Raw genomic sequence first — 10,641 nt, 5'->3', positions numbered from 1 at the left:
CAAAATTAAAATATTTAAATACTTAAAGTAAATAGCAAACAAACAAATATTTTAACATAATATTATTCATGTACTCAGATGTATAAATTTTCAATGTGAACTTATTATGTTTATCTCTTTAACATAATTTATCAACTGGAGAATACAAGCAACCCAACCAGCATAATTTGTCCATATAAAATTTAATTAATTATCCATGATTGTCATGAAATGAATACAATACGAACATTATTATACATTTTGTTGATAATGCAAAGACAAAAAAAAAATTCTCAATTTTTTTTCCGTAGTTGCTCTAGAACAAATATCTTTCAATAACTTTTCAAATATATTCTTCTCATTTGAGTAAATTTTATTTCTTCAAACTTCCAATCACGAGTATATGTATTTGAGAAAGTTGTGGAACATTTGGCAGCGACCGATCGCAATGATTTGCACCTAGTCGAGCAAAAAGCAAAAATCACTTTCAAGATAGTTACTCGCATAATAATATTTTGACTCAGTATTGTTTTTCAATAAGTTTCTCCACTCTTAGTCAGAGATTTCGAGGTCGATAGGCACAATAGTAACAAACGGCTAATGACAATAATTCAATGTAAGAAGACCCCACTTCATGGAATTTTGAAGCACCAAATTAAAGTGAATACCACAAAGGCGCCTAGAGATAGCAATAAAACAAAGCAACGACTAGTTTTTTTTTTCTTCCAAATATATGTACATAATTCATTCGCTTAATCATTTCATCATATCAAGTTTTGAACTTTCATCAATTTTTCTGATACTTGATATACAACATGGAAGCAATATGGAATTTAGAAGAGAAATGGAAAATATCGACACGAGGAGCTATAGCCTTACTGGTAATTTGCACCTGTTCCTTAGTTATTGGAACCTGCATTATTGCTGCTTTAAGGAGAAATGTAAGAAGGAGAACAGAGCCGCGTGTTGATGATTCAACAGACAGAGATTGTTCAGAGCCACGAGCAGAGCTGGGTCCGGTGAAGGAGGTGCTTACCAGTTCTGTGAGGTGGAGCCAGAAAGAGAAGCTTTCTCCATTGCTCGTTTGCGGAGATCTGCAAACTGAAGCTGATTTTGGATGGCAAAATCACGGTTCAGCTTCACCTGTGTGGAAAAGACCTATACTTATGGGTGAAAAGTGTGAGCTGCCAAAGTTCAGTGGTCTTATACTCTATGATCAGAGAGGTCATGCCACTTCATCAAGTCGAGAAATGGATTCAAATACGATCAGGTAAAACATAATTAGAGGCAAAAACATCAAGAGAAACAACATCTAATCATTCCGAAGAATTTATATTTATATACATAGTTCAGTTTTTACTATACTCCGAAAGCATACGTACAAGTTCAGGATAATTACTTATAAAATAATGGATGCTGAAGAACACAGTATTTGTTACTGTCATACCTAGGGGCGGATATACTGTAAAACAGACTTAAAAGTTCACGTGAACTCAATAGCTTTTGTCCAGATCTCGTATATATATATCAAGGAATCCACTAAGTATCTATAAATATTTCATACTATACCATCAGCTTCTTTATTTAAACGTAATTCTGCATCTTCAAATCTATGATTTGATAAGGAAAAGGGGAACAAGAAAAATATAAGCATTAGAATCAATGCAGAAAGATATTCAGTTAACGGGTATAGCTGAAAGCGTTCAATGACTAGGGAACTGCCATCACCTTGAGCTTGGAATTCCCACCATTCTCCACGCAATTAAGTTAGAACTTACAATCACCTAGGACAAATAAAGGGAGATGTACAAATTAAAAGGTATACTTGTTATTTAACAGCTCGAGAAAGAATGAAAGATATATGTTCACAAAATGCACAAGTATCGAGAATTTTACCTTCTTCCTGGGTGTTTTTTCATGCACAAGACATTACTTTCTTAGATCTCTAGTTCATGAATAAGACACTATAAGGCTTTCGGCAGAGTCCTCCCTTGAAGAATTTCTGTAATGTGCAAATAAGAGCAATTGTACAACTCCTAAAAGTGTTCCGATGCCATTTGGTACCTGAAATTTAAGTAGAAACCCTTCGTGAGTCAGGCGAGAGGAACAAAAGATAAAAAAAAATGGAAATTTCCTAAGTGAGAGAAAGAAACTCACATATATAAAGGGATCAAAGCTGAAAATTCCATACAAAAGGAAAGAGGCACTCATTAGGAAGCTGGAGAGGGACAGGCAAAAAGGCATGAATTCAACACTCCTGGTCCTGATCACCAGATTCTGGAATACAAGTTAGTCAGTGAATCCGCGGAAAAACGTTAGAGAATAAGAACTTGATAGAAAATTCTGAATGTCAACGGTTGGACATACAATAATTAACAGTGGGGAGGCAAACATTGATATCAAGGAAGCACAACTCAGGGTGCCAATGATGATGCGTCGGAGTTCCAGATCAAGTATAAACAAGCTTCCAATTACAATAATTGCAAATAGGCCAAAGACTGTGAGTATCCATCCGAACATCCTGAACTACAAACAACAATGATGGGCATACGGATTAACAGATTACGTTATGAATGAGTGTGAAATTGCTTTATTAATTAAATAATACAACAGAAGAGTATTAACCTTTTGCTCTTTCTCTGTATACATCACATAAAGTACAATGTAGGCAAGTTGAAAAACAGCACCAACTGAATTAACCAATGTAACCAACAGATTGTCGGGAGATACGAGAGGGGTGCCATACCAGGCACAAATTAAGCAGTTCAAGAGCCCGTATATGTATGGCAACCCTGAGAACTGTTCAGTTGATTGATTTCTCATTATTCTCATGAATGTAGGCCTGAAAATAAAGATAAAAATGATACTGGATTATGGAGAAAGGAGTAATTGGTCAAGGTGAACTTTGTTTTCTATATTATGGAAGTGTGATAAAACAAAATGAAGGATAAAAAGCTTAAGACTCACATTGGAGACAAAAACAATCCAAAAGCAAAGATATTCCCTGCAACAAGGAGCTAAGATGGTTAACGTTTTCCCTTGAGTCGTGATAAAGTATCAACAATAAGTTTGCAAACCCCATTTAAGAAAAAATAAAAAATTGTTGCAAAGACAATCACGTAAGCTGAGAAGTAAAGGGTATTATTTCGTTTTCCCTCTACAATCTATTTCATTTCACGGCCAGGAAAAATATGCCTCCAATATGATTGAGCAAACAGTGCTTTAATTTTAACAGGAAAAACACTTCATCAAGAGTTTAATCTAGAAGTAAGTTTTAGCTCAAATAGAGCTACTAAAATTGCTTTAGGCCTAAAAGTTTGACCCCATTTCGGACCAACCGTTTGCCCACTCTCAAAAAAATGTTAATACTTCTATCAGAAGTTAGTTTGGTAAAATACACCCAAAAAATTATTTCTTTATTGTACGAATCACTTATTGTATAAGTGATATGTGCAAGTTATACGCACACACACATTTTTTACTTATACTTTTGAAAGTACTTCTGCAAAAGCTAGCAGTAAATCGGGTCTAAATTTATAGGCTTAACCTCATATATGGAAAAAGAAATTAAGAGGTTGCTAAACAGTACACAGTACAAGCAATCAATAATATATGAATGTAACGGAAACTACAAGCAGACATGTTTTTCATGCCATTCACTAGCACGGGGATGATCAATCCGTTTGAAAGTTGAAACATCTGTTGGTGCAGCCGTGCAGTTAGTGATTAGAAATAGAATAGAAGGCAAGTTTAAATCAAAAGATGACTACTGGAGGCAGATATAGCCTATCAAACCCATACTTCTAGAGCCGAGGGTCTATCAGAAACAAACTCTCTACCCACAAAGGTAGGAGTAAGTTCTACGTACACCATCCTCCCTAGACCCCACCAATGGAAACTATATTGGGTATGTTGTTGTTGTAGTACAGATAAGGTAAAACCTACCCAAATCTCAGATTCTCCCTAACAGACTACTTCTTTTTGCGGTTTACCTTCATGTGAGCACAGGATAAACCCCACTCCACCATAATAGCCCGTAAGCCACACATGAAACATGAAAGGTAAACCGCACTAGCCAAGCCCTGTGCGACTAGCTTTGGCTGACTTCAAAGAAAACGAATTTTCTATCCCCNTCTTGAACTTCAACAACTTCCCCAATTCTTCTAGCAAAAAAATATGTTCACTTAGCTAGCTTAAATAATCTTCCACAAAGTAAAGATCATCCCTTTAATTTTTGCCAAAAAGAGTTGCAATGATTCTATATAAAATTCAGAATTATTTCTAAATCTTGTACAAAATAAAGAAACACTTTGCAGAAATCACCAAGACCAAATTTTTATGACAAAAAAAGTGTAGTATAGTAATAATTACACAGAAAAAAAATGAAGTCTTACCGGCGATTCCAGCTGCATCTTTACAGATTTCAATAACTTGAGACGAAGCCAAAGAAACCATCAAATTTTGACACCACAAAAATCAATCTTAAAATCTCCAACAAGAAAAAACTCAACTCTTCACCGCACCAAACTATACTTCCATTTCCACGATATTTGTCAATATTTTTTTAAAATATACTTTAATCTTTTCCGTTTTATATGAATTTGTGTAATTATAAATCATTTCATTAAGACATTGTTTGGTGCGAGGGATGAAACAAAATAATCCTGAGATGAAAAAATAGTCCGAGATAAAAAAAAATTGTGTCGTATTTGATAATCATTTGAAATAACTTATCCCATCATTTATAAATTAGTAATAGTGATGGGATAAATTTATCATATATATATATATAGTGGGATAACTAGATAGTTAATTCCAGAATAATTCTAGGATAACTTGTTCCCAATCAAATCGACAATCCTAAATTGTTATTCAATATAAAATGCATTATTTTTTTGGAACTATATAAAGAAAAAAAGTGAATCATATAAACTCCGAAATTCTTTTTTTAAAAAAACAAGAAGAAAATTTCCGATTACCTAATAAAGATAGAAAAAACAAGTTATTACTAATGACAATTTATTGATTATGTTTTTTTGGCCCTATAAAAAATGTACATTTTTCATAACTTATATTTTAAGCATTAAATATGTCATTTATAGGTCCCGTTGTCATTTACAAAGCCAGAGGGGCCAGATTGTGACATGTTTTTTTAATGGACAGCGCGTGTGATATTTGGCACACCGGTACCTTTATATTTATTCTAACTCTCACGGATATTATACTTGTGGTCCACCGAACTGCGAGTCATAATTTTTTCTTCATTGAGTTAGTTTTTAAAGTGTGAGTAAAGTTTAAAATCTAATTTGATATGATACTAGAATTAGATTCATTATTGAGTCTTGATGTTCGGGGACACCATTAGAGCCTTCTGAATATATATACTTTGTTCTTGAATGTTATGTTTTGGATTAAATAGTGAAATCTCAAATTTAAAAAAATTGGATTGGAGATATCTAATCGAGATGAGATTACTAAACACCTTATAATTAAAGCTACAATCTTACTTCTTTTGAATTAACTTTTGAGTAGAGTTAGGTTAGATCGAAGACCTAATTTAACTTTTATAATATTTAATTTTCTCAAATCTTGTCAAATCGACTGTAATTCACAAGCTGATGGTGGGTCATTTGTTTAGTAAAATAGTAGTATTTATTTTGCTATCTTACTAAATTTTCCACATTTTTTGAAGTATTAACAAAGCTTGCTTGTGTCTTATACTTAATTGCGACGAGTCATGATTTTGATATAATCTTTGTTGGATTGACAGAAATTACCTATGTAATTTAAGAGTGGGAAAGTCTTATAATGTTTGTCTGAAATAATAATATGAACGTCATGTTTCAACTAGATATATTTAATTTAAATTTTGAAAGAAAAAAAATTACACGCATTTTTAAATATTTATCAGATAGTTAAGCAAATCATATAAAACATGTTACCTCCGTTAAATTATACACATTGACCTTAATTGAAACCGACTTGAAATTTTACGACTTGTTGAGACTAATGTGTATAATTTAAAGAGATGACACATTTTAGTTAACTTGTCTACACAATACGTATTTGACAATACCAACACATTTTTAAAAAAACGAGGCAAACGTGTGTAATAGGAATAAGTTATTATGTGTTCAGATTCTCAAACAAAATATGTCATAGTTCGAATATCTAAATAAAATTTATTAGCTCAAAAAATTATCGATACTACCTAGTACCTACATATTTATCACTTAATCATGACCAAATTAAAATTATTTGGTTTTATTAATTAATATAATATAAAATACATGCAAGTTTGAAACATCCACATGAAGTAATACCAGAGGTGAATTTAAGTATAAAAAATGGATTATCGAAACTTGCGGTCATCCGACAAAACTTGATATATAATTTGTATAATTCTTAAAACATATCAAATATTAAATAAAGAAACCCATGATCACAAATGGCTGGATGATTCACTAGTTTTACTATTGGTTTTGATGGTGAGGTTGAGAGATTGATTCCGATAACGTCTTTTTAAAAATTAATTTAAAAACATCATTATTTATTGTTTTTTTAAACAAAATAATTTAAAAGCTTGAGAGCTCTTAACTTTTTTTTTGAAAAAATTTCATTTTCATTTTATAAAGAGTACTTTTTAAATTTCTTGAAATGCAAAATTGCATATTTTTTTTATAAATGGTTTCTTTTAATAATTTCTTTTCAATCAATAATTCCTATAATCAATACATTTAATTTTTCTTGCGATATAGTACTTGAGATATATCAAACTTTTAAGAAATTTTTCCTTTAATATATTTTTTTTCCGCAAATCATTATTGTTGAGGCCCTCAAATTTGGAAGCCTAAAGTAATTGCTTTTTTCTTAAAACCATGAGGGTAGTATTTTATCATGATGTCGAATCCTAAATTTTTATGAAGGGGTAGAGTCGCCTCAATAATGATGCACCAGCCCCCCGCCCCCCCCCCCCCGATAATGATGTATCAATCTTTCTGAAATCCTAAATTTGACTATGAGTTAGTAACTGACAAATCTCGAGAAAGTACCCTATTTCCAAAGGCATTTTCCACCAGACAGGGAGACATAAATAAACCAAAAAATAATTAAAGAACAATTTCTTAAGGCAGAGAACATGTTGATATTTTTAAATCGAAAGAGTGACAAATGATTAAGCTAAATTACTCTCTCTATTTACTTTTAGTTATCCACTATTTCAAATATAAATTTTTATTTTTATTTATCATTTATCATTTTTCACATGATATCAAGAAAAGACAATTATTAATTTTTTTTTTCATGTTTTCCTCTTAACATCAATTAAGGATCGATTAATAGGGAATTCAGAATAGTATGGTAAATTAGTCATGTCAATCTTAATAAGTATGTCAAATCCAAATATGACAAGTAAAAGTGAACGAAAAGAATAATTAATTAAGTATAATCATATTACTTGCTATATAAAGTTGTTTGAAACACAAGAATAAAACATGAATACGTAACATTAGTTAATACTAATAATTAAAAGGTCCTAAAAATCGTTATTAATAATCTAGTTGAAACATAAAAGTTAGGGAAATACATAACTACATTTTGTTGTCCACTTCAATAAACCCAAAAGTACTCCTCTCTTTTTGGTTCTAATCACATGATAATTATGTTCATTCAAATAATTAATCCCACTATATATAAAAAACTTCATGACATATAACAAACTCTTTTTCTTTTTTTTCATTATTACTCATCATCACCTAAATAATTTATGTACAATTAATTTTGCTTGGCCTACAAAACGTATGACTCCTAAATAGAAATTGCTTTCTTTGAAGAGGATGTGGCTTGACCAAAAAAAGCTAAGAAAAAAGAAAAGAGAGTAGTGAATGGTTGTTAAGATGGACGATGTAGAAACAAAGTTAGAGTGTGTTAGGTAACACAATGTTTCGAGGCTTTTGTGTTAGGTAAGGCTTGTGGCAAGAACAAGAGTCTACAAAATAAGACAAAGAAAGAAAAAAAAATTATATTACGTTGACGTATTGTGTGATTTGTCCAGAATAAAAAGATGTACATTTTGGGTTGACGTATATTATCACTTATCAAATACATTGGGTCATATGATAATTTTCCGTTTTGATCTCTCCGATCGAGATATCACTCGTTTCATCAGAGAGAGATAAATTGAATGATGAATGATGCAAATATAAAGTTACTAGGTGTTAGGTAACACAATATTTTTGAGGTTTGGTGTTAGGTAAGCCTTGTGGTGAGAACAAGGGGATGTTTGATTGGTGGGATAACTTTTGGGATAAATTGTAAAATTATTTTATTTTATATTAGATTATTAGTATTAATTTATCTCAGTAGAACCTTTTTACACTAAAATGCTATGATTATACTAGTTGCTCTTAGAGGTGAAGAAGTCCTATCATCCTCGCACAATATCAAAACCTTTATGGAATATATAGCGAGTAGGTGTGTTTAATTTAGGTAAAAATCGATCTAAAATAAAAAATCAAATCAATTTGATTAAAACATTTTATTTGAATTTGGTTTGGCTTTGTCAAAAAAAAAAAAAAAAAAAAACTCAAGAAATATTTGAACCAAATCGATAATTTATATATATGTTTTTTTTTTTAATAATTATATATACATAAAAATCCATATTTAAAACATCATACTCTAGTTGTTGGCTCTTCCAAATTTGATTTCATTTTCTCCCTTATCAATGAAGACTCAACTTGGAAGGAAAAAGTAAATATTGATATGTGTATGTTTGCTAATTATTTTTTATTTTTTACCCCATCTTGTCTTTTGATTTTATTTTCTTGTATAATCAACAATTAAACCGTTGAAAAATCAAAACAAATCTAATCAATATTCCAATCGATAAATATATTATAGTTCGTTTGATTTAATTTTAATAAACACTCTTAAATAGGAGAATTTTGAAAAAAAATAGAAATGCATTTTACTCGTGTGAGTAATTTTGTAAATTACTACCACCACACAACAAAATTAGTTACTTTGGAGTTTGGTCCCCCATATGAACAAACCAATGCATGAATGATGGTAGAAATTTGAGTGTATTTGAATGTTTATAGTACTAAATTAATTTACTTTACCATGGTTAAGTATATAAAGCTAAGTTAATATTTAAAACGTAGTAGTTTGAGATTACAAAATTTATTTAAATTACAGGGTTTTAAATCAGTAAGTATATATATTCATAGATTTTCTAAGATAAATATAAAATTGAGATTAAAGTTATTGAATTTGATCGAATTCATGATCTGTATTCTAACTACACACCTAATGTTAACTAATAACAAATGAGGTAAATATGCATATTAATTGATATTATAAGTGATTTAAAGAATATGCTAAGGATTCGTATCGTGTTTATGCAATTATTTGAGGATTATGAAAAAAATGCTTGGTTTATGAACTTAATTAACATTTTATTTGAATAATTATGTTTATGCAAATATATGAATAACTCATATCTTGTTATATATTTTAATGAATAAGAGTTATATATTTTCGTATTTTAGTTCTAAGAAAATATCTTTACTAGAAAATAGAAGAATTTCCCCAAAAATTATTATATAAGGGGATTATCGTCTCTATTCAGTATATATTTCCCCACCCTTAAAATATTAAGAAATTATTAAAATTAACTATATATTTTACGAATTTACTACTCCTAGTTGGTACTTACTCCCTCTATTCTATATTAGATGGACATTTTTTATTTTAATGATTGAGAAATTATTAATAAATTGATTAGTTTTACTATTTTTTCCTTTGTTCATATCAATGCATGTAAAATTAAGTTAGAAAAAATATACATAAGAGTATAGGAATAAGTGAATAACTATTATTGAGAATGACACACATTCAAAAGACCACATTTATTGTAGGGATAAAATGGGAAAAATTTAATTAATTCTATCTTAATTAATATGTGATCAATCTCTCTTTGTCCCGTATTAGTTGATCATTATACTAAAAACAGTTGTCTATATTAGTTGTCCACATTATTAAATCAAGAAAACATTACATTTTTTCTATATTACCCTTGTAATTAATTTTTTTGAAAGTGTTCACATTTGTTTGTAAAATTTTCAAAAAGTATTTTTAAGGGGTGGATTAATAAAATTGTCTTCTTATTTATGATTTCTTAAATATCATGCAAAATAGAAAATGATCAACTAATATAAAATAAAAAAAGTAATATAAAATATCTATTTTTAATAAGATGCACACCTAATATAGAACACGAGGAAATATAAAATTGAGTTTGAATAATTTTTTCTTGCTTGCTGACTACCTCTTCTATTGCCAGTCAAAAAATAACTTAATTCATTTCATTTCACACTTAAATTAATGGTACACATCATGACAAAAAAGAAAGCAGCTATCAAATGTCTGTACAATTATGGATTATTAAAATTCCCAGCAAAGAGTTTGATTATGACACTCACTATATAATTACTATATTAATTCAAACATTAACATATAGGGTTTGTTTGGTATGAAGGAAAATGTTTTCCTAGAAAATATTTTCCTGGAAAATAAGTTGATTTTTGACTTATTTTCTCATGTTTGGTTGGTGAGTAGAAAATATTTTTCGGAAAAGATTTTTAGTGTTTGATTTATGAA

The 10,641-nt window shown here is 29.9% G+C and overlaps 2 protein-coding genes across 6 annotated transcripts; one reads left to right on the top strand and one right to left on the bottom strand.

Moving 5' to 3' along the window:
• Positions 1-781: 781 nt before the first annotated feature.
• Positions 782-4,521, bottom strand: LOC125877244 (bidirectional sugar transporter SWEET2). 5 transcript variants are annotated; one of them, XM_049558590.1, is made up of 9 exons: positions 4,374-4,521; positions 2,947-2,983; positions 2,605-2,821; positions 2,347-2,505; positions 2,137-2,256; positions 1,876-2,043; positions 1,708-1,763; positions 1,016-1,137; positions 782-903 (listed from the first exon to the last, which is right to left on the bottom strand). In XM_049558590.1, exons 1-6 carry the CDS (start codon positions 4,432-4,434, stop codon positions 1,930-1,932), a joined length of 708 nt encoding a protein of 235 aa, XP_049414547.1. In that variant the 5' UTR covers positions 4,435-4,521; the 3' UTR covers positions 782-903; positions 1,016-1,137; positions 1,708-1,763; positions 1,876-1,929. The 5 variants fall into 5 exon arrangements, with proteins under 5 accessions (XP_049414547.1, XP_049414548.1, XP_049414544.1 ...); XM_049558591.1 differs by having other exon boundaries at positions 1,016-1,122; XM_049558587.1 differs by having other exon boundaries at positions 782-1,137.
• Positions 795-1,253, top strand: LOC125876078 (uncharacterized). Its single transcript, XM_049557191.1, has one exon. It carries the CDS (start codon positions 795-797, stop codon positions 1,251-1,253), a length of 459 nt encoding a protein of 152 aa, XP_049413148.1.
• Positions 4,522-10,641: the final 6,120 nt, after the last annotated feature.

This window comes from Solanum stenotomum, chromosome 9 (genome assembly GCF_019186545.1).
Source record: "Solanum stenotomum isolate F172 chromosome 9, ASM1918654v1, whole genome shotgun sequence".
NCBI classification, from domain to species: Eukaryota; Viridiplantae; Streptophyta; class Magnoliopsida; order Solanales; family Solanaceae; genus Solanum; species Solanum stenotomum.
Note: the sequence above shows the minus strand (reverse complement) of the source record. Positions and strands in the feature narration are given on the sequence as shown.

Bases quoted from the DNA above. Each gene is read 5' to 3' on its own strand.
- LOC125876078 (XM_049557191.1), top strand. From the start codon at position 795: ATGGAAGCAATATGGAATTTAGAAGAGAAATGGAAAATATCGACACGA.
- LOC125877244 (XM_049558586.1), bottom strand. From the start codon at position 4,434: ATGGTTTCTTTGGCTTCGTCTCAAGTTATTGAAATCTGTAAAGATGCA. The intron at 2,506-2,604 runs GTTAATACTCTT...TGTTGTTTGTAG, and splicing joins ATACAGAGAAAGAGCAAAAG to TTCAGGATGTTCGGATGGAT. The intron at 2,257-2,346 runs GTATGTCCAACC...CTTGTATTCCAG, and splicing joins CCTCCCCACTGTTAATTATT to AATCTGGTGATCAGGACCAG.